The 24,041-nt window shown below is 41.5% G+C and overlaps 1 protein-coding gene across 1 annotated transcript in view; it reads right to left on the reverse strand.

Annotated features, from left to right (window-relative positions):
* Window positions 1-789: 789 nt before the first annotated feature.
* Window positions 790-24,041, reverse strand: part of ngfra (nerve growth factor receptor a (TNFR superfamily, member 16)) — a 44,983-nt gene continuing 21,731 nt past the window's right edge. Inside the window, exons 4-6 of the mRNA XM_074697253.1 lie at window positions 16,110-16,344; window positions 13,640-13,866; window positions 790-5,155 (exon numbers count right to left, since the gene is read on the reverse strand). Of these exons, the coding sequence (XP_074553354.1) occupies window positions 5,103-5,155; window positions 13,640-13,866; window positions 16,110-16,344 (515 nt within the window). The 3' untranslated portion in view covers window positions 790-5,102. The remainder of the gene's footprint in view (window positions 5,156-13,639; window positions 13,867-16,109; window positions 16,345-24,041) is intronic.

Raw genomic sequence — 24,041 nt, forward strand, 5'->3', positions numbered from 1 at the left:
AGTGGTTTATATGGGCTTTAATGAATTTGTAGAAGTAAACATCTCTTTTAAAACTAGAAGTGACAAGATGTGCTGGTGTTTCTTTCTCATCACTTCACTTCTATCCAATGGGTTGTCTAGCGTTAGTGTTGTTGCATTGTAGTTATAATACTGACTCATTCCAGTAGATGGTGGTAATTCACAGAAACCTGCCACCCGCAATGACAAACCGCTTTAGCTCTGTGCACTGTGGGAAACAGTATGCCAGGTAGACTGGTCTGTTGAGATATTTTCCTGAATCAGTAGGACATCCGGGGATTTTTGGCATACTGCAGATTTTGCAAGTTTTTGTATACTGACTACTATTTTGGCTGAATTTCAGCCAAAATAGTAGGCACTGCTAGTGTAACAACAAAAATGTTGTTGTATGTACAACAAAAAGAAAGAAATATTTTGGTTTCACATTTGTGAAGCTGTCAAGCTGTCCATCACTGTCAGACGCAGTGTGGTAGGCTGTGGAGAAATGTCACTCTCAAAGAGCTTTAAGAGGAAAGTTGATGCAGAAAAGCCCAGCTTTAATGAAGAATGGATGGATAGGCATGTTTTTATAGAAATGCTGGACCTGTGTGCTGTCACTGCCACTAAAGAAACATTTCTACTCTGAAACTTTAAAACTGCCATGAAGAAAAGTTATTGACCCAACTTCAACTGAACAAGAAAAGGCAACAAGAGCATCTCTGCATGACGTTGACGTTGATTAGCTTTAGCTAAGAGGACAAAGTGGACCACATGATGCAATGTCATCTTTGTTTATTGTATTATAGATGCTCATTTCATTTGCACACATTTTTGTTTTTGTACATTTTACAATGTGTTTTCATATCTCGTATCAACTCTAAGAAATTCACATTTACACAATGCATTAAACATTAGTAGGTAAGTACAGGTGACATTCAGCTGTTCCTGATCTCTACGTACCGAGTTTGTAACCACGGCGAACCTTCCCTCAGGTTTCATCGAACACCGTCCTGTCGCCTCTAAAACGGAGGCACATGATGAGACCTACTGTACATGCAAAAACTCAGCACAGAGCTGATTTCTACTGACTAATAACATATGTGAGTTTTAGAGTAGCTGACATGTATGTTATTTGTTATGCTACATGACCCTATCAGTACTTATAGCATGTTAGCATACAGTGTGTGTTCGCTGTACGTCTTTTAAGTGGTGCCAAGTTTTTACAGTCTGCCTGGCTCGATAACTTCACTGTCAAGTACCAAAAACCTTCATTAGCTCTTTAAAAAAAAAAAAACAACGCACACAAAATCATGAGATAAGAAAAGTTTGCAAAAAAAAAATAAAGTTAACTTCCCAAACTTAAAGACACGTGACGCTGTACACAGGCACTGTGGTACACTCTTTGAGTGCATTCATTTTACATCTAATAAGTGCTACAAAATAACATATCTGTTAGAAAAAATACTGAGTCCAAAAGTCTAATGCTATCCAAAATATAAACCAACAAGCAAATGTAAAGAAACAGTTTACAAAACAACAGAATGAGGGCAAATGCAAATCTCAGCCTTGAATGTTCTTGCATATTTCTGTTTAGTTTGGGGTTATACATTCTTACACAGCGTCTCACTTCACTGGCTGCTGGAGAAAGAAAGAGTGAGTGTGTGTGTGTGTCGTCAGAGGGCTGATTAGACCTCATGGGGGAGCAGATATGAGGAGTGTGTTTTTCTCTAAATCAACACTCTGGTCACTCTTACTGTCGCAGCGTCTGCTTTAATGTCAGAGCCGCAGCCAGGATCAGGATGAATCATACCGGCTCTCTCAATAGAGGAGTGAATCATGCATTTTCACTGTGTATGTGTGTGTGTGAGAAAGTGTGTGTGTGTGTGGTCACATGTCCACACCACATGCCCACATCAACTGAAGAGCTGTGAGCAAAATACAGCAGCTTTTTATTTGTGTCCTTTCATAGAGCTGCAGCCCGAGAGGATGAATCACAAAGTGTAGAGAGCAGGAAGTCAAGCTGGATACGACGACTCGCTGAACTCTGACGGTTATAACATCTTGTTTCTGCTTTAAAACCGTCACTCTTCAACCTGCTGGGGACGGGAAGATTGAGATTCTTAGCTGAATCCAGTTGAGCTGTTTCTCCTGTTTTCAGTCTGTATGCTAAGCTAACTCATATCAACTCGTGAAAGTGGAAAACATCTTCTCCGTGAACTGTTTGAGAAAAGCAGAGCTGCTGTGATTTTCCACTTTTCACACACAGAGGAAAATCGCTAGGGATGGGTACCTTTCACATTTGAAACAATATAGTTGTATTGTTTATCATTTTTTCCTCTGTCAAAGAGGTTATGTTTTTAGGAGATTTTGTCTGTTTATTTGTTTGTCTGTGAACAAATAACTCAAAAACCAACGAATGAATCTTGATGAAATGATCAGGAAATGTTTAAAATGGGATAAAGAAGAAGTTATTTAATTTTGGAGGTGATCTGGATCACCATCTGGATCCAGGACTTTTTTAAAGGATTCTTTATCATTGTGAGATAGGGCCGTTTTCACCATATGTGTATATAACTCCACCATAAATGGTCGAATCACTTTGCGAAACAATACAAGACAAGGTCACTATAATTTCTGACAGATGTTAAAGTACGATCCAGATCCTGACAATATTCTGGATACTAAGATCTGGATTATGAAATATGTGCTGAGTAATCACCATTTTCAACACTGGTGGGAAACAAATTATCGTACAAACCTGCAACTAACACCAAATTGTAGCAGACAGTCTGCTGAAAGGGAGTATAACATTAAAGTAAGACTGAGTGCTTTTCTAGTTTTAAGAATAAAATCTCAAAGTTTTTCAATTTAACATATTTATTTCTCAATATATAAACTTGCAATGCTGTGTTCATGTCCAGCATGGAAAACCGGCTACTCTTCCACTCCCTGTGCGTTTAGGTACCTAAACATGGTACCGTTTGATTTTACGTGAATCAGCACTTGGTACTATGGACAGGATTCAGTCAGTACCTATAAAAGTGCCTTACTTGGTACCCATCCCTACAAATCGCTGACCCCGCTCCGTTTACTTCACTGTCTTTGTTTCGGGCTGTGAATCCCCTTAATTCAGCTGTAACGTTGAGTACAAAAACACCGGGTCTTGATGAGGATTGATTCTACCAAGCCTCTTGTGGCCACGTTGGGAACTGCAGGTTTTACAACTCCACGTTTACACATATCTCAGCCTAGGGTTCATTTTATATAAGTGTCAGCAAGAAATTAGGCAAACACATGTACTAACATCTCTGATCCAAGCACGAATCAACCCGTACCGTTTATAATCCACTTTTTTTCTCTGAACAGCTGCTTCGTCTGAACCTGTCTAAAAACATATCCTATGTTAAAGTCTAAATCCTCTAATTTTTAGTCAAACCACAACAAGAGGGACCCTGAGAAAGTACGTGCCCCTGTAGGAATGGATGCTAAAGCAGTGCAGTCGAGCTTAACTCTGGTTCACTTCTCTACAAGAGTCGACTGCTTTTCCAGTTCAGCAGGGGGTCAACATGAAAGTGTTTCTGTGAGACACAAAGTGCCACCCAGCTCTTCTTTTAGGTGCTTTTATATCACAAAGTCAATGTGGTAAATGTCACCAGCCTGGGGGTTTAGATGGGGATCAGTAATGTCATGTTGCGGCTTTAAAGAGGGGCCTTGTCAGCCCTCTGTTGACCGCAGCATTACTTCAATGAGCGGCGGCTGAGCCAAGAAGAGCAGAGGGTAAAGGAGCTGAAACCCTGAGGTAATTACTACCTGCTTGTCAGGACGTCTCTATAATGGGCCCTGTGTTGACGGCTGGTGCATTAGCGCCTCGGAGCTGTTTCTCAAGCTCTATCAGAGCGCCGTGCAGCGGGCAGGACTGTCAGCGAGATGAGGATGGTGAAGTTTGCCTCTAAGGGGTGTCCCAATTTCCCACTCAGAGTAAGACGGGACTCCGTTTTCATCCCCTAAACTCATCCGTACGTCTGTTTACGGAGCAGCTGTGGGAGCTGGGTCACCGGTGACGTTGCGGCTCAGAGATGCCGACTCATCCCAGTGAGTCAGCAGAGCGCCACAGCTCAGGAGATGTTTCTCTCATGTTGCACACCCAGGCTCCACAGAGAGCCGAGGAAGCACCCCGCTGAATCAGCCGTGTAACCCAAGCCACGAAATGAAAGTAATGCACCTCAAACGGGAGCCAACATTCGAGTGTGTTCCATTACAAGCATGAAATTACTGCAACACAAGCCCTGGAGGCGCTGCGGAGGGGTCTGTGTCGGGGGGAGGGGATACAGGGCGCAGGAGAAGAAAAAGGGATAGTTGATTATCGGGAGTGTTGGTGCAGCTTTGACCTTTCTTCCCAGATATGAGTCACTTGCATCAACCGGAGCTGCCACTCTCAAACAATGACGAAAACACTCAACAAGACAACACGGCATGAAACGCGTCCACGGTTAGAGATAAAAAGAAACGAGGAACTTCAGAGGAGGCTGAGAGTGACTCACGGCCTCCCCCGCTGCGCTCAGATGATGGCGGGGGTCTCATGGAGCAACTGTGGAAGATTATCAGAGAGTGGGATGCTACAGAGGGAGATGTGAAGGTCTTTTTGATGCAGGGAGAAAAGAAAGAGGTGATCATGGAGAAGCTTTCTGCCTGTTTCAGACGCATACGTGACGGTGAAACTAAAGTGGATCAGAGAGGGTTGAGGATGCTAAACTGGCAGTTAGTGTGACTTTTAGATACTGGGTTGTTGTTTTTTGATATAAGAAGCTCTGGTGTCTGTGTGGTTATGTTTCTGCAGTGACGTTGGAACAGACAGTGGTTGATTTTTCAGTTCATGTCCAGGCACACTGATGGGGAGATTTGGACTCTGTGTGCAGGGATGAAGAGTCAGACTGTGGCCTGAAGGAGCTGAGAGGCTCCGTAAAGTCTTCCCTCTGTGGCCACTTCAGATAAAAACCAGAGTCAGTTTTACATTCCCACGTGGGCCCCCCCATGCTCTTGGTTTTGGTCCACTGTCAAGTCCCAAATCTCCTTTCTTCATCTCTGACGTCACATCTTCATCCTCCTCAGACTTCAGGTGGTGGCGTGTCAGGCTGGGGGCCACCATCCACCCTCACCACTGCAGAGAAGGAGAGAAAAGAAAGGTGTCATGCAGTCTGGAAGCAGACAGGTGATTCGCTGTGATATTTTAATCAGGTGAGGGTGATTTTTCAGATTGAACCTTTTCCATATCCTCACATATCCTCTGCGGGATACTCGGAATAGTTTTAAGTCCACTTCCTGTCCGTCTAAATGCCACTCTAAGTCATCTTTTATGACACTCAACAAGCTAACAGAACACTGAAAAAGGGAGGGCCTAAATACAGGATAAAGACACTGAACTGGATGAGAATATGTCTTAAAAATAGTCCATGCAGAAAGATAATTACTTGACTAGAAATCTTTAAATCTAGAATAAAAATGTGCCTTGAGAAGTATCCCTATTAAAACAATAAGAAAACACCCATTTTTACATTGAAATACTTGAAACAAACTTCCTGTAACACAAAAAGTAAAAGAAATATACTGAATAAATGCAAAAAAAACTTATTTCTGTCTACCTGAATTTTTAATTTTAGAAATTGCCAGGGGGATAAGAAAAAGGGGCTCATCAACTTTCTTGAAATACTTGTTACAAGTAATTCAGTCTTTCTTTCTATAAATAATTTGAAATAAGACATTTTTCTGGACTGGTCTGGGGACTGTGGCTCATATTAAGTCTAGGAAGACATTTTTATTAAATAATAAGACAAAAATACTTGATAAGATTTCAGTTTTTTGCAGTGTAGATATTCAACAATATATATATTTTTTTAACAGACAAGTATCATACACTCAACCAACTAATAGTAGACTATAAGGTGCATTTCAAGGTTTTTCAATATTTAACAAAAATGGTATCCCTGCAGTTCTCCAGTTTCATTTAGCAGACGCTTTTATCCAAAGTGATGTACAACACAAGCAAGAATAGAAACGGAAAAACCTAAGTGCGACAAAGTGCTTTAAAAGCAGCCACTAAGTGCAGGATTTTTTTAGTTTTAATTTTGTAGAATAATCTAGCCAACTAACCCCAATCAATTTGAAAAACCTTTGATAACATTAAGTAATAAGTGCTGAAAATTTACTGTGAGCTGGATCTTAGACCTTCTGACTCATTCTCCCCCTGAGGACAAAGAGGAGAAGGCTCAGATCAAGGGCCTACGTGTTCCTTAACAGATGAGTCTCTATCTCTTAAAGTAGAAAGGGACTGTGGATTGTATAGAGTTTGGTAATTCATTCCACCATTTGGGAACAACAGAAAAAGAGAGTCTGGCTAGAGATTTGGAGCCGCGCTGGGCTGGAAGCACCAGGCATCTTTCACAAGCAGAGCGTAGTGGGTCGGAAGAGTATAGACCTGGATGAGGGGCCCCAGGTACGGAGAGACCGACTCTCATTTTTTTTTATAAACAGACTATTGACATTCGCCGATCTGTAGATTGTCAACTTCTTCTTGTAAGTTAACACTCTACTTGTCCAATTTGTAAGTTGAAAGCCAACAGTAAAATGTCAACATATCTCCAACGGCTCTCACCCATCAAGGACTGACTCTGATGATACTCTGTTGGTTGTCGACTACTGATTAGATTAACTGACTATCAATAGACAATATATTAATAATTGGTAATAGACTATGGGTTGATTGTCAACGTGTATAGACAACAATCAACAGACTGTCACTTGGCGTTCTCGACTAAGCATTTGTAGAACTGGGTTGGGATTTATTTACTCAGTGGTCTCACAAAGTTATGGTTTGTTTTCGGAATCTACTGATAATGCACCTTATAGTCTACTCATAGTTAGGTGAATGTGTTTTACTTGTCTGTTGCCTAGTCTTGTTATATATCAACGGACACACAGTTGATATGCAACTACTTATCTGCTGATAGCTTCTTGAGTGTCAACAGATGCATCAAAATAAAGTGTTACCAAAAGACAAACTCTGATGATCACTCTTTTCCCTGCAGGGGGCCCTGCCGTGTCATTCATTTGTCCGAACCTGTTCAGCTGGAGTCATTAGGCGGATGAGGATGAGAGACAAACGCTCTCTTTTCCCACAAACCTCTTAACCTGTTGTCAATTGAGGGGATCCATGGAGACGCAGGGGGAATGCAGAGGCGTTTCTGAGAGGACCCCTGAGTCTGGTGGGTGTATTCTCGCCTTTATAAAAGCATCCTTGTGCCAGGGAGCGTAGAACAAGAGTTTATTTTAAAGCTTTAGAAAGAAGAGTCCGAAGCCTCCTTCTGATTTCCTTCCTTTAAAAACTATAACTTTCACATTTTTCTGCTTTAAATAACTTTTTTCTTCCTGAACATGTGTTTCCACACAGCTCCCTCCTCTTTAAACACTCAGCAGGCGTCATCGGTGACAGAGAGCAGACAAACACTGATGCTGTCCAGTGCAGAGCAGTTTGTAAAGCTTAAATGTGCAGACATATGTGTTGTGTTTTGCACCTATGCTTCCACCTCAGTGCATCTGTTCTCCAGCTTCAACCTCATTTCAAAGGCAGCTTGGATAACAATGGCCACATGAAGTCTAATTGGTCCAATCGATACAAGCTGTCTTCCCCATGTCTCAGCTCAGTTCTCTGAAATCCGAACTCCCAATCACAGCCCAGCTTTGTTACTGATTTCTTCGTTCTCTTTGCCCTCTCCCTTTCTTTCTTTTTTATTCAGCACATTCAGGCAGCACTGATTGGACCCAAAGCCACTGTAAAACTTCCCTAACTGCTGATTGGGACTGAGGTAGAGGTCGCTCTATGGTAATCACAGGAACTCGGGACAAACATTCAAAAAATCAGAGTATTGTAGGAGAACACAATGATAATCATCACATCTTACCGTGGCTTAATTCTCTGCCAATCAGCCTCTGAGGGAAGTGGCAGCTTCAACCAGTATTATATTACTCCTCAATGCCCTTAAAGATCTGCAGCTTGGTGCAGCTTGCTCCAGTTTTGCAGCTCTGCTCTCTGCTGCACAGAGCTGCAGCGTGCGCTCTCATCATGACAGTGTGACAACCATTATATGGACTGGACAGTGTGGCTCTGCCTTTCACCATTACCAATATATATATTTTTGTCTTTGGAGAGTCTAATCACTTCTTGGCTCTCCCTCTGTTGTATTTTACATTCCTGAAAAAGTGCACTTGAACAGCAGCTGCCAATCATCGCTAAACGTGACGTAAAACCTTGTTTTTCAACCTCTAATAACTAATGAAAAAGAAATTTCGTGAAAAAGAGGGCTTGAACACAACAGAGCCCAGCAATATCTTCATATCACCACAGAAAATGGACGTGAGAAACATTTCTACCAGGTGTGTTCATTTTTTAAAGTTTGACCACAGCTCATCTGGAATGACTGGGGAGACAGAGTTTTTGACCTGTACTGCAGCCAGCCACCAGGGGGAGCAGTTTTTGTGGTGTCCAATTGTTTTTTTACAGTCTATAGCGGTCACTAGCATGATTAAGGGGCGGTTTACTGGACAAAAATGATTGGCTGAACTCTACTTAAGTGAAGATCTACCAAAAGCCACTTCTGGGAAAGACAGTTACAGTGCCGACTACAGGCCTGGCATGCTTACTACAGTGTTTTCAGTCCCTCAGTGTTTCTGGGAACGTTGTGGCTAACAAAGGGGGAACAAAAGAACAAATAAGTGCTTGGATAACCTGCTCAGGTGTTTTCAGCCCAGCATTTAAAATATTGGCATTAAAACACAAATCTAACGCTCAGTTGATATGCTGATGACACAAACGTTTATGTGTCTAACACTACAATCAGTTTTAGATCCAGTAATCTATACCAGTGGTTCCCAAAGTGCAGAGCTGGTTCCCGTAGGGAGATCACAACCTGCATAATTTCAATCTGCATACGTCGTATTTGCATATATCATCCACTATTGTAAACATATTGACAATAAAAAGGGTTAAATCTGACATAAATTGATGCAAACAGAAAATATATAATAATAATAATATTTTCCAGCTAAATTAACTATCTTGGTTCTTTTTTCTGTTCATTTGTCTGTTTTTGGATTGAACTACCAGTGTATTCCCACAGCAGGGAGTTGTCGATTTTCAGCAAGAATATTTTTAGGGGTCACAGGCCGATAATTTTGGCAACAACTGCTCTCAACTTCTGGGCTCTACCATCTAACCGTGAATGCAGACAGGAGCGTCCTGAGGTTCTTCCTGATTTACTTCATTTTGGGCCATGTTCTGTGTTTCTTTAGGGTATAAAGGCTACAGAAATCCTGATACGTATGTGTCTTATTGGAGAACCCATTCATCATAAATAATCGAGTTAGATTGTGTCCAAACTCCCAAACGTAGAAGAGAGACAACACATTATGAGTCATGCATCCAGTGCTTCTGAAACTTCATTAGTGGTTGTGACTCAGCAGCGTTATTACTGTAACCCGCTGCAGGATGAAGTTACACACTCCTGCAGATCCCTCAGGCTGTAGACCAGAATCTCAAGTGCTCAGCAAAACTAAACAGAAATCCCTGGATGGTTGATAGTAGAGCTTTAAGAACATCCTCCCTCTGGGTTTACAAAGAGGCTGAGGCTGATTCAATGCTGTGTTTTAATTTATTCAGGGCTGTTCTTCTTCATCTGCTGATTTTCTGACTGGCGCTTGCTTTGACTCCACTTTGTGTCGACTGTGAGGTCAAACTCAGGGCAGGGATGCAGGGATGGTGCCGGGTAGAGAGGACTTAGAGTTTTGTTTAAATTTTAAACACATTCAGTATGCAGGATTCAGAGCGGGGAGCTGAAGAGCTTTGACGGGGGGGCAGGGAGGAGCGCCGCACGGATAGGCCGCTCTTTTTAATGGAGATGAGCCGACAGAAATGAGGTCGAGTGGCGTCGGAGCGCTTACCCTGCAGGAGTGACTCATGCGGGGGATACCCTCTCTGACTGCTGTCGATCAAAACACGAGACGTTCCTGCTGCTGTTTCTCCTTTTAAAGGCTGATTCTGCTCATTTTGACCGGAGGTGTTCCCATTAGTTTAGCCGCCTGTAAAATACGGTTCATTTGAAACAGGAAACCTCTTGTGATTATCCGGGATTTATGGCGCATATTCTCCCCCTCTTGCGTATTTTAACACGTGGATTTAGACACAGCAGCCCCCAGCCTGAGCAGCCTTCTTAATGGCTTCTGCGCTCGCAGACGGTGCAAATGCCAATTAGCACATCCTAAATACTCATGTTGGATCGGATTTGGAACAGCAGCGAGACCAGGCCTGGATCCCATCTTATAACACCTGCTAATGAGCCAATCAGCTGAAGAGGCGGCACGGTTAACCCTGCAGTCATCTTCTCATTGAGCCGGTCCCTCAAAAGAAATTCCTCTCTTTCTTCGACATGCAGCAGGGATTTCATTTGTTGGGAGGAAGAATGGACACAAAAACAAATTCAGCTTTTCCCAAGCCTCATTAGAATGAAATGGGAACCCCAGAAAAAAGACACAGATTGTTGGAGGAAGGATTTATCAGCTCTTTGGCGTGTAAGCACATTATAATCCTTGTAAAAACATTTTTTTAGCTTTGCTGTTTTTTCACGTGAAGATTGAGAAGGAATAAAACGAGCTCCTCAGAGAAAGGAGGAGTGTAGGTCTGAATGATAACAAGATAATGTCTTAACTGGAGCCTTCATCCTCAGGTAAAAAGCTTCTCAGGTTCAAGTACGGATCGATTAGGAATCCAGGTTTCATCTCTTTAATGTAAGTGCTATTAAAGGAAGACGAGCTGCTTTGCAGAGGTCGCATCTCTTTCCTGATGTTGCATTTATTCTTCAAGCTGTTTGAAGGCGAGACTCTGCAGAAACCAAACTGTGCTTTTTTGTGTGTTAGTGTTACTTAAAGATTTAAAGGAAGTGATGGAGAGGAGACTTGTGTGATGATTGGCTGTTTATTCTTCATATTTACCTGAAGTTACTGCAGTTTAAAGGAGTTTAGAGGTGATAGGGGAGACCGGGTATGGTTGTAACACTTTTTGCTTCAGCGGCTCCAACTCACTGAATTTTTGAGTCTGAGTTCTTAAACTTGAGTACAAAGTTCCCACATATGTTTACTACAAAACAGAGGTCACGCCCCCAAAAAGAGGTTTAGGGGCCGTTTACACGACAACGGTTTTGGGGTGAATGGCAAAAGTTTTGTTGCGTTTCAGCCTCGTGTTTACACAGAAACAACGTTTCAGCCAACCTAAAACGCAAACTTTTAAAAACGGCCTCCAGAGTAGGGCTGAACGATTTCGGAAAATAATCTAATTCTCTATTTTTGGACCAATATTGCGATTAAGCATACAATTTTTTTGGAGGGGGTGGTTATCTTCTGCGTTATTCACTACAAAATAAGCAAAAAATCATTCTTTCTTATGATCAACACAACAAAGGATACTGTCAACATGTAAACAGTTCTGTCCTAGACCAGGTCTACATGTTGTGATGAAATGAAATGAATTGATGCTGAACATATCTTTATACAACTATCACAGCTTCAGTAGAAAACTGACTGATTGATTTATTTTTAAGCCTTGTGGACGTATAATATAATTGTCATTAATTACCTCACATAAAATCAGAGAAAGAAACAAAGCACTGCAGAACAACAGGCCTGGTATGAACAATAATATGAGAAATAAATATGAATCCTCTTTTTAATGAATCTCACACTAAATAAAGAGTAGAAATATGAATAAAATCAAATCTCTGGCTCAACCGCTGAAATATGCCAACATGTGCAATGTACTTTTTTTATAAAATGACAAATGTATAAAAATCTCACTGATCTCTCATCAGGAACAAAACACAAACTAAAGAGCAGAAATGTAAATTAAGACAAGGTTTTAGCTCAACTACTGAAATATGTCAACAAGTGTTCCACTTTTAAAATTTGCTGTACTGTTTTGCATTGTAATGTTAGTTTAAATTCAATTAATTGTAAAGCCTTATGCCAGAGTGGAGTTTTTCTGAAACGCTGCCGACACCATTGCTGTGTAAACAGTAAGATTGTCATGATCTACCGTGTTGTGCTTGTGCTGCACAATCTGCTGAATCTACTGACTGTCTTACAACAAAATGAGCATCTGTTGCTCCACTTCTGCTCTTAGCGTTCACCAATTCACCAGATGATCAGCCCAACTCTACTTCAGTGGAGATCTCCCAAAAGCTGCTTCTGGACAAGACAGTTATAGCACCAACTACAGGCCTGGCATGCTTACTACAGTGTCTTCTGACTGACCATAACTCACTACCTAACCTCTACGACTTAGAGTGTGTCCTTAATCATATGTGTATATAGAAATCCTACTGGATTCCATGTGCCTTCATGACTGATCTGACTGACGTACCGTTCTTTGTGACTTCATCAGATGCTTTTTTAAAAACATCTGCAGACACACCTCTATCAGTTCTTCTTTTCCACTGCCTAGACGTTATCCAACTTTATTAAAATCAAGAAAATGTTGTTAGTTGTTCATAAGGGGATGGTTGTGACACTTTTAAAGATGTGTTACAACCATTCCCACTCCTATAGGCCAGTGTTTAGCTAGCAGTATTAGCATAGCGGATTGAAATTAGCATAGGAATATTCAAAAAGTTTTATCTGCAATCGTACAAGTGCTAAACAAAATTTTGTCTTGGTCAAATAATCTGAAATAATAATATGACTCCTATCTTATCCCTGATTGGTGGAATTGGTGGCGTTACAACTTTCCTCATGTTACAACCATACCCGGTTTCCCCTACTCTGAGGTTCTTCAGCATGCACTTTTTGCAAATTATCTATGACTCAAAAAAGGCACATCAAAATGTTCCAGATTGGAGAATTTCACCAACTTCATCTTCATTCACAAGATTTGTGAACCTGCACGGAGGAAAGTGAATTAAGCCCGTTGTTAAAAAGCTTTATAACAGAGCGGAGCTGCAGAAGTGCGTAACGTTGGTTTGATCCCCTCCAAGCCAGACATGATCTTCTGAGTTAATCCCATAAAACCATTTGGATATCGTCAAGCTCGGCCCTGCAGGCGTACACCCTAAAGTTCTTGATGAGTCAAAGAGGGACGGATTCAGATCCAGAGGCGTAGTAAGATGTGTAGAAGTAAAAATAGATCAAACAGATGCTGTGACAAACATTCCTCAAACATCGCAGATCTTATATGAGCTGCAAGCTAAGAAGAAAGAAAAGAAGTGTGTCTGTGGACTGTCAGCGCTGAATATGTTCATATGTTTCAGCCTTTTTTCTTTAGTATTGGCTCTTGGCAGCTTTTTTCCAGGTGATAAATTGTTTTTGATCTCAAACCACAGACATATACGTACAGTCTGAGGAATCTACCACACACACAGGCTCGAACTCTGAGCATGGAGTCTTGAAGTAATCGATAAAGATTTTCTCTGGCAGGGAGGAATGTGCTTGTATTTGGATGACTGCCTCACGTCAAAGTTTGTGTGATGGATATTCAGTCAGAAAGAGCTCCTCCAGGCTCTGTTCTAAAGTGCAAAAAAGGCGTCAGAGGAGTGATTTCCACACCTACCTATCTGTTCCTGTGTGTGGGAGCGTGCAGGCTGAGCCTGGACCTCCGCCTGGGCCTGCTGCTGCTGCTGCTGCTGCTGCTGCTGTTGATGCTGCTCCTGCAGGCTCTGACTGTCGACTGAGATGCCGCTGTCGCTGTGCAGCTTCTCTCCTTCCGGCGTCACCATCTGGTTGTTTGTGGCAGCGCGGTTGTTTGCAGCTTGCTTGTTCTGCTTGCAGCTGTTGCGACTGTAGAGATGTTTAAGTCAGAGAGACAAAGAAAGACCCAGTCAGTCAGAACACTGGAAAAAATGGAAGCCTAAATACAAGATAAAAACACTGAATTAGATGGGATTATGGCTTAAAACTAGTCAAATTATCTATTTATGCAGTAAGACAATTTTACATGACAAGAAAGACTCTTAAATCTATAAAAAAGTATGCCCTGAGAAGTATCCCCAAGTATTACAACATGAGAAAGTGCTCATTTTTAGATTAAAATACTTGATAGAAACTGTCAGGAACACAATAATGAGTGAAATATACTGAGTATAAATAAAACTGTCTCTTTTTTTCTGTTCTGTATTCTTAATTTTAGCAAGTGAAGCCACTAGTTACTTCCAATTAGAATAATGTCTTTATACAGATAACTTTTCTCTTTTTCCATTGGTAGATTTTTATACTTGTTAAAAGCAATTCAGACCTCTTTTTTCTCTAAATAACTTGAAATAAGACATTTTCTGGACTGGTCTGAGGACTATGGCTCATATTATTAAGTCTTCCGGCCCACAATGCTCTGCTTATGAAAGACGCCTGGTGCTCCCAGCCCAGTGCAGCTCCAAATCTCTAGCCAGACTCTTCTCCTGTGTTGTCCCCAAATGGTGGAATGAATTACCTAACTCTATACGATCCACAGAGTCTCTTTCTACTTTAAGAGATGTCTGAAGACTCATCTGTTCAGGAAACACTTTGACCCTTAAGTTAACCCTTTCCCTCTTTGTCCTCAGAGGTAGAATGAGTCTGACGGTCCAAGACTCAGCTGTTGGTGAATTTTCAGCACTCATTACTGAATATTGTTGAAGGTTGACGTATATTGTTGCAGCAACTAATTGTGGTTAGTTGACTAAATTATTCTACTTAAAAGCAAAAAAAAGAAAAAATCTCCTTGCACATAATGGCAGCAGCTGTAGCCAGATAACTTGTGGCACTTTGTTGCACAAATTAGCTTGTCCCTTCTGTTTTCTAAATTCCTGCTTGTGTTGTATGTTGCTTTGGACGAAAGCATCTGCTAAATGAAACTGGAGAACTGTAGAAAATATTGAGGGGTATCATTGCCTTGATCTCATTTATGGTTACAGAAATAAGTGGGCTAGCCAGGGACAGATAGCTAGCTAGAAGTAGCTAAATTTGTGGTTAAGCTATAACTTGTGAGATTTAGACTAAATTACAACACAAAATTTTACCCTAGCCTTTATGATAGTGAACCTAATCACTCACCAGAAGAAACTGGTTCAAGAATCCTGTTTACTGATTCTTCTGCGCTTAAGTTTCGGTTTCTTCTTGAGGTAGCCACCATCATGAAAGCTTGGAAAATTGACCAAGTCACATATTTCATCCTAAATAATCTAAAATTTTGTCTTAAGTTATAGAGCATGATCCTTTTAGATAAAGATTCCAGTGATTTTTATCGAGATGATTTAAGCCAAAAACTCATTTCCATCAAAAATGACTCAGGCCATTATTTTAACAGGGTGATGATATGACAGTTTTCAGCTCATTCCTGGAAGAAACTTCAAAGCGTGTGTGTGGCCTGCTTGAAATGAGGAGCATCCTCTCTTTACTTGTGTTTCATGTTGAGGGATTTGATGGATTTCAAATGTTCAATCACTGTTATAGTAAACTGCATTAGCTGTGTGGATATTAGGCCCAAAGATGAAAGACTCCTGAACAAATGAGTGAAAAACTCACGGATGGTTAACAACCTGAAGTGATATTTGTAAAATATTAGGTGTCAGAGAAGCTCACAGTCTGTATACATGACAATCAGTGGAGGAGGAACATCCAGATGTGTGCGTGACTCTGCAGATAAATCCAGCTCTTGAGTCTGCCCCGGTTGGCACTTCTTAAACAATCAGCCGTGCCACTAATGGGCCTGTTTACTCGTGTTGAATGGGTTTGAGCCTGAGCCGTACGAATCTGTCTGGATGAGTGCTTTCATGTGTCACCGTGTGTCCTCAAATGTGTGAGCGTAACGCTCTGAGAGGAATTAAGTGTTTTTTCCTTCAGAAAATCTCATTGTGAGACGTTGGGGTGAGTCGATTTTATGGAAGTGGGTCAAAACCTCTTCGAAAGCGCTCGCCTGAATACACCACCACCATCTCTCTCAGCCTCAGGGCTACATCCATCCAACACCGGCTCCATCACTTGCCCCACATTACCGCCACCGAGGTGCAAACAGCAGCTTTTTATCGCGCTCTTATCATCATACTGACCTCCTGAAGACGATATAGGCCACTAAGCCCACCCCCACAGCAGCCAGGATGGAGCAGTAAATGGGGATGAGGTTTTCATGGACGCCGTGGCCCAGGAAGCGAGGCGAGCCGGAGGTGGAGGTGGTCGTCTCTGCGCTGGGTACAGGACTGTCAGAGCCAGGGAGGAAGTAATTGGTGAAGGAAGGAGGAGATGGCTCCACGTCTGTGGTGGGGAAGTATGTGGGGAGAAGAGGATCTGTAGGAGGAGGGGTAGAGACACAGACGAGAAAGATACAGATCTTGGTTATTCTTACAGCTCTAGGAAACTGTTTGATTAGATTTTAGGTTTAAAATCTCTGAAATATTGATTTGCACATTCCAGATTCTACATAAACTAAAAAACGAAAGGACAAAGTGTAACACTGGAGAAATGTCAGATTACTGCAGCTGAGACGTGCAACCAAAATTAGAAATTTACATTTTACACATTTTTACAATTTGAAGAAACTCTCTTAATCAGTAAAACACTTTTTTAAGCATGGAAACAAATTTACAAAGTCAGAAATTTGACTGAAAGGGAACGTACTAAATGTCGTCATTCACTAACAGTCATTTAGTGTCAACAAAAGGAGTCGAGGAAAGACAAAGCCCCGTGAGATTTACAGAGTTCATAAGATTTTATATAAAGTGTGTGCCTATGAATTATGTTTTGTTTGTTTTGACAGATTTCAGAGATCGTCTGCATGAAAAGCAAAGTTGTTTTTTTTTCTGGGCTAAAGTAGGTCCCACAGAACAGACAGTTCACTTGCCATAAACTTTTTAAAAACTTTGAAAAATTTGTTTCAGGACTTGTAAAAGTGTTTTGCTAATTACATTATGCTTTTTTTATTCTAAAAATGTTACGTAAAATTTAAATTTGTTAACAATTTGTAAAAGTGTTTCAATCCTTGTAATGATGGTTTGCACTTCACACCGTACCAGAAGCATCTCTAGTCTAAGCGTGATCTATCATCCGTCAACTGGAGTAAGGAGATCAAGAAATCTTCTCTTGGTTTGGACATGGTTTGTTTTATTTTGGAAGTCACAGTGTTTTTGTCATAGATTGTTTAAGTAAAGGACATAGTCCCCCCGATGTCACCTGTCTGTTTCTGAAACAGATTTTTGAAACAGATCGGCTATCACAGCCACATTGGAAGTAACTGGGGTTTTACGTAGAGCTATAGGGCACCTGTTGGTCACATGAGCTAACTGCTGAGTTAGAAAAAAAATTCACCCCTCATACAGTGATTTCAGACAGGAAACGTTTTTTGAACCAGAGTGTAAATATGTTAATTTCTGTTTTGAAAACAACATTTTTTGGCTTGGTGTGTATGTGACGTTGTGTACTTCCGGAGCCAGCCTCAAACGGACACTCGGGTAGATTTTAGCACTTCCGCATTGTCTCATATTAGGCCCTTTGCACACCAGACGCATATTTTTCGTGCAAATATTTAGCACGTTATTAGTTTTTTTCAAACCTACTGTTTTTCAATGCAAGCTTTCACATTAGCAATGTTCTTTCGCTGAGCAAAATTGCGGCTTTTATTTTTTTGGACTGAGGTCAATTTTTCCAGTTTCACTCATGACAAGTACACATCGGACCAATCAAAATGTTCGTTGTTGACAAGTCACATACCAAAACATCCAAAATTGATTGTGTTCATGTCCCAGCGCCCAGTTCTTTACGACAAAAGACATAAAAACTACAACAATAACAATTAGAAAGACATTGTTTGGAGGAGAATAGCTGCTGAGATTGAATGTGATGCCTCTAAATTTTTCACAATTTTGTGCCGTTTATTCACATCCACATTGGTGTGTGAAGGCCTTTAGACCGGAGGTTGCTGCTTGGTTTTTATGCAGTTCACAACTTCCTGTTCAGCTTGATCTACTTCCTGTAAACTGACGCATTTCTGCTCTGAGGGGGATGGAGCCTGAAAGCAACAGAACAGACCCAGATTGAGTTGAACTGGAATAGAAACCTGTCCGAACCGAATCTCATGATGGAGCCTGGATCTGATCTGGACAAAAATAGCATCTTTTGAACATTATAAACGTTTTGTCACAAACCCAAAGATGTAAAGTTCTACCTTGTGACGTGTAAGGTTAAACCATCTCTAATTGATATGACGTTAATTCATTCTGATGGATATAAATGTTAACATCATATTTTTAACGCCCTTCGTCCAGCAGTTGTTGAGACTTCAGGCTGAAACTCACACCATGAACCTCACAGTCAAACCTTGGGATCAGTCGGAGGCTCGCCACAGATCAGTGGAAGGAAAACCTCGACATGACATCTTATCTCTGAGAGTTGTTTTGCTGAAAGCGTAGACACCGAGTCCCCCACCAGATGTCTGATCCACTGCACACATGCAGCAGCTGTTTCTGATTGGCAGATGGTTTCTGCCTGACTTGCTGTGCGCGGAATGAAAAAGAATGTTCCTCCACGAGGGGGGCAGATATCTGTCACCCACCGACCGGCCCGCCCCACACCAGGCCTGAGCCCTGCACGCCAGGTCTCTCCCCTCGAACATGTCTGCCAACTATCTCATCTCTGCTCATTGCATGACATTAAGGCCATATGGACGCGGGCGGAACAAAGTGCGGGGCTTTAGCGAGGTCAGCGCGATGAGTGTAGCCTCTGCTGAGGCCAGAGAGGCAGGAAGGCTGTGTGCTACTGAAAGGGTCTGGTTTCTATCACGGCGATGCCTGGAAGAAGACTCATTTTCATAAACTGTCTTGTTTCCTCTGTTTCTCCGCTTTATTAATGATTCAGCGTAGTTTCCCACAATGCATCCGCTCTGATGGGCATGACTCGCCCTGGAAACACAGTTTATCCGTTAAATCTCTCCTACAGTCCTGACATGGTCTCCTTCTGTTCGGGAAAGCCCCGTAAGAAACACAACGTGGTCCCGTCAGATGGTGGAAAAGCTCAGAGAGCTGCTCATATTGTTCCATCCCTCGAGCTGAGGTACGGCAGGTCAGTCCGGCCAAAAAGTAAAACTTCTTAAAGCTCTGCAGCCAGGTGGAGATGGAAAACACAAACTGGAGCTCTGTTATTCTCTGCAAAACCTAAAGGCTGCTCCTCATTAGCGCCGTGCTCCTGCTTGGAGGATTAACCCTGAGGAGACCCTGAAGCTCTCCTCAAGGCCACAGACCGGGACGCTGCATCCCTGCATCCTACTTTGAAGTCATCCTGTTTTTGAGGAGGAATAACTATGCTGCATGTCTTTATTGCAGCACATCTTTTTCATGCACTCCATGTTTGAATCTCCTGACTTTTTCCTCCACTGACTCTTTTCTCATTCACTTTCTCAGACTTCCTGGCCAGCAGTGCAGCTGATGTTCAGGGCCCGAGACATTCATCTCTTACATCATTGGAGGAGAGTACAATTTCAATCGTGCTGCTCACCGCACTGAAAAATTACATTTTAATAATTCAAGAACAATGTGTCTTTCCAGAAACTATGTCTGGGATGGTCCACGGACCGCACAGGCTGTCGGATTTGATTGGGAGTGCTTCAAAACAATAAGAAAAGTTTGGACTGGAGTTGGAAAATGGTGCAAACTAACCCAATCTCCACACCAAACAGACGAGCAAATTGCTTCCTAGAAAACACAGAGATTGTGTCTCCCCTTATTGTTTAAATCAAACATGAAGCGTGTTTCTTTAACTAAAAATTTGAGAAATTGATGGAGTGATTTGTAAAGCTGGTGATGAAAACCCAGAACAGAAACCCAGCGGACCATCACAGTCTGAGGTTTTCCTTTTCCCTCACATCGTCATGTTTCCTCAGATTGATTTGTTGCATAATTCAGACGCGCTCACTCGCCTCTAATAGTCCAAAGGGACCCTGATGGCCAACTTATGTGGATGTATCAGAAATATTCTGATCCCTGATGAGTCTCCACACTGGTCTGCCTGTCTGCGAGCTGATGGCGAGGGCGGTCCAGCGAGGGTGGAGTAGGATTGGTTTACTGAAATGGTCGAAAATATCTCCCCCCACACAGAAAAACACGGCACATGTGCGGGCCATACTTAGAAACACCGAAATAATGCAGCGGTCTATTTCAGGCGGTGCTATTGATTTGGATGTGTCTAAAAGGAAGGCAGCGTTCGGGGGAGTGTCTGTATTACATGCTTGTCTTGACCTTTCCTGGGATGTAGTCAGGTTTCCTCAGCACAGCCATACATCATCCGGCTAATGCAGGGACGGCTAATGGTATTAGCAATGCAACCTGAGCTAGGGAATAGAATAAAGTGAGGATGAAGGTGTGAGAGTGAGACGGCTCGGCTGGATGCACGGTTAATGACACGGCTACTGTTCTTCTCTTCATGCAGGTCCATGATTCACCTCAGGACTCAATCTGAAGCTTCTTCTCCCTTCATCCCTTCTTTTCTCTAAGTGATGTGGAAAACAAGCCAGACTGAATAGAATAGAATAGAATAGAATAGAATAGAATAGAATAGAATAGAATAAAAAGCCTGTTTTCATTATGTGACTTATACACAATAAAATAAGGAGTGCTGCTCCGAGTGGTGATCCAACGAGGAGTAATTAACTGTAACAAATAAAATAGAATAAATAATGATAATAATAATAAATATAGCTGCATGCAGCAATGACGGGCCCTCGCCCCGCGTAAAATGGTCCATCTTGTGGTAATTTCCAAGCAGCCTAAGTGCAGCAAAATGTGCCTCAAGCAAGAGCTGTGTGTATGGATGAGGTTGTCGCCCAGCAAGCAAGCATACATGGTACATTGAAAGCATAGTTGATATGATTAGTGTACCATAGGGGGAGCAGCATTATCACTGTAATTCATGTCAACAGAAGTCAGGATTGGGAGTGACTTCATGTGTGTAAAATTGGGAGCAAATGTTAAAATGAATGTAATAATATTATCAAGCATTTCCAGTGGGTGGCGCTATTGCAGTAGCAGAGATTTGAGGTTATAGAAGAGTTGGGGGATGGACTTTCATGGTGTGTGTGAAGTTTGGAAGAAATTAGACCTTAAATGACTGAGTTAGTACTACTTCCTGCTGTGTTTTGACATTAGCGAGGGGAAGCTAGTGCCATAGACACACCCTTGACCTTGAGGACATGAGCTGATGTGTAATGCTTTATGAAGGCGTGACAGACATTTGCAAGTTAAATGAAAAAGAAAATGGCAAAAAATGAAGAGGCTATGAATCAGAGAGTAAAAGACATTACTTCCTGTTAACAGTAAGGGGCGCTGTAGTGTTAGATGAAAACAAGTATATAGATGTGTTGGAGATGGGAGAGTTAACATATGTGTGCATTTTGGGCCTGATCCAACATTGTACAAGAGAGCTATTAAGATTTTCATGAAGTAGCAAAATGGTGAACTTTGGCGGCCATTTGTGGCCACGCCATACAAGATGATAAGAATTGTATTGTAAGTGTTCATCTTCAATGTGTGTAGTTTCCACAAGGCAAGTTTGGAGTTCATCTTAGTCCAAACCTGGGAGTAGTTCATTGAAATACATAGCCTATAAACGTAATTTTAGCAATTTCAGGCCATTGCCATCAGGAGGCGTTGTAATTTCTGGGAGGAATAGGGACATGGCTGTGTCCAGGGCTTAACACTGAACATGTGTCTTGATTTTGGTGCAGATTGGACAAAGTTGAAAAATGCCGAACTTTGAGCCGCTGTCCTAGCCAAACGGAAAAAAATTCTGTAAATTTAGCTATGATTATTAATGTTCAATGTGTGTAGTATACACATGCCAAGTTTGGAGTTGCTGTGACAAAAGCCCTAGGACTAGTTCGTTCAAATGCGTAGGCTACAAATCGTCAAAATCCCATGTTTACGTGCTAATAGCGAAGTTCGTGTTGAGAATTCACGATAGTCATAAGAGACTTTTTTGTTCATGTGGGCATGCTTGTTATACCCACCAAATTTCAAGGCTGTAGCTGAAAGCAGACCAAGGGGCTGCAGTTTTAAGCCCCTAGGGGGCGCAAGGGGGGATGAATTTTTGCAGAGACAGTGGAATCATAAATTTTTCGCCGAGTTTGAATTTTGTGGCTAGGTCATTTCGCCTTTTTTTCAAGCCAAAGGCACGCAAAATGGCATTGTATTGGCAGAAACAAAGAAGAAGAAGAAGAAGAAGAAGAAGAAGAAGAATAATCCTAACAGTTACAATAGGGCTTCGCCCCCCGATTCTCGGGGGCTCGGGCCCTAATAACAACAAATAAATGAATAAATAAATTTATCCAGAAAAAAGGAGAGAGAGAAACAACTTAGAAAAAAAGAAAAAAGGAAGAGTAAAGAAAAGATGAAAAAGTAAGAAAAAGGAAAAAACTGAAAAGAAGAAAAAGAAATGAAAAAGAAATGAAAGTATGAAAAAAGGACACAAACACATAAGAAAAAGAAGAAAAAGAAATGGAGAGAGATTACTAAAAAAGAAAAAACAAAAGAAAAAGAAGAAAAGAGAAGAAAAAATGACAAGAAAGAAGAAAAGAAAGGGTAGAAAAAACAGAAATAAACAAAAATGGAAAGAAGACAAAGGAAAAAAAGAAAGAAGAGAAAGGTTAAGAAGACAAAATAGGAAAAAGGAGAGAAAAGGGGGAAAGAGGGAAAAAAGAAGTGAAAAGACAAAGGACAAGAAAGAAAAGATAGAGGAAAAGGAGAAAAAGAAAAAAGGACAAGAAGGGAGAAAGGAAAGAAGTAAAAAGTAAGGAAAAAGAAGAACAAAGAGAAAAGTAAAGAAGATAACAGAAAAAGGAGAGAACAGAAAAGAAAAGGGTGAAAAAAGAAGAGAAAAGACAAAGGGCAAGAAAGGAGAAAAGAAAGGGAAAAGAGAAAAAGAAAAAGCAAATAAACAGAATAGAAAGGAGAAAAAGGTAAGGAAAAAGAAGAAAGAAGAGTAACAGAAAAGGAGAGAAAAGAAAGGAAAAAGGAGAAAATGGACGAAGAAAAGACAAAGGACAAGAAAGAAGAAAAAAGAGGGAAAAGAAAAAAGAAGAAGAAGTGAAAAGACATAAAGGGAAGAGTGAAAGAAAGAAAGAAAGAAAGAAAGAAAGAAAGAAAGAAAGAAAGAAAGAAAACAGGAAACATTTTTCATATTTTCTGATTTCTCCTTTTTTGTGCTGTTTTTTTCTTCTCCTGTTGTTTATTCCTTGTCTGAACACCAAACAGAGCAGTGCTCCTAATTTTATTGTGAGCAGGTCACATGATGACTATTCTATTCTGTTCTATTCTACTCTATTCTAATCTCTAGTTGGGTGTGTTTTCTGCAGCAGTTGGAGAAATGAAGGGAGAAGACGTTTCAGATGGAGTCCTGACCCACAGATAAACCTGTGAGCTCCTGCATACCTCGGCTCCAAACAGAGAGGCTCAGAGGCGGCTCCACAGCTTTAACGATTTCATTTCGGCTTCAGCTGGTTTAAAACACTCGTGAAAAACAAAATAAAACTATCCCAGGATTTTTACAAGCGTTTGGCTGAGTGTGCACGGGAGATGTGTTTATTAGCCGGGTGTGGACAGGAGAGAGGGGGGAAAAAAAGACTTAATTTTATGAGCCATTGAGGTCTTTATGGTGGAGTTAACCCCAGAGGTCTTGAGCGGAGGTTGATGTCTTGGCGGCTGCGAGTTCAGGGTGGAGATGAGCAGCTATCAGGCCAAGCACATGCACAATGACCTCTTTATCAGCCGCCAAACACTCTCCCTCTGTCCTCGCTCAGCCTCTATCTCAATCTTCCTCTGTGTCCACCGCCTGACGCGCACACATCCATCAAACGCACACGTACTACGAATTATTCAAGTGAGCGCTCTGTCTTTCAGTTCGGGAGGGTTAATAGGGAAAGGGGGAGAGCGGACAGAGAGGCAGAGTGTTAGGAAGTGGGTGAGGAGGGGGGGAAGATGAACAGAGAAGCTGCTGTAAAGTGC

Source organism: Halichoeres trimaculatus, unplaced genomic scaffold (assembly GCF_033239565.1).
Source record: "Halichoeres trimaculatus isolate MK-OKI-2021-1 unplaced genomic scaffold, fHalTri1.1 fHalTri1_scaffold_20, whole genome shotgun sequence".
In the NCBI taxonomy this organism is placed as follows: domain Eukaryota; kingdom Metazoa; phylum Chordata; class Actinopteri; order Labriformes; family Labridae; genus Halichoeres; species Halichoeres trimaculatus.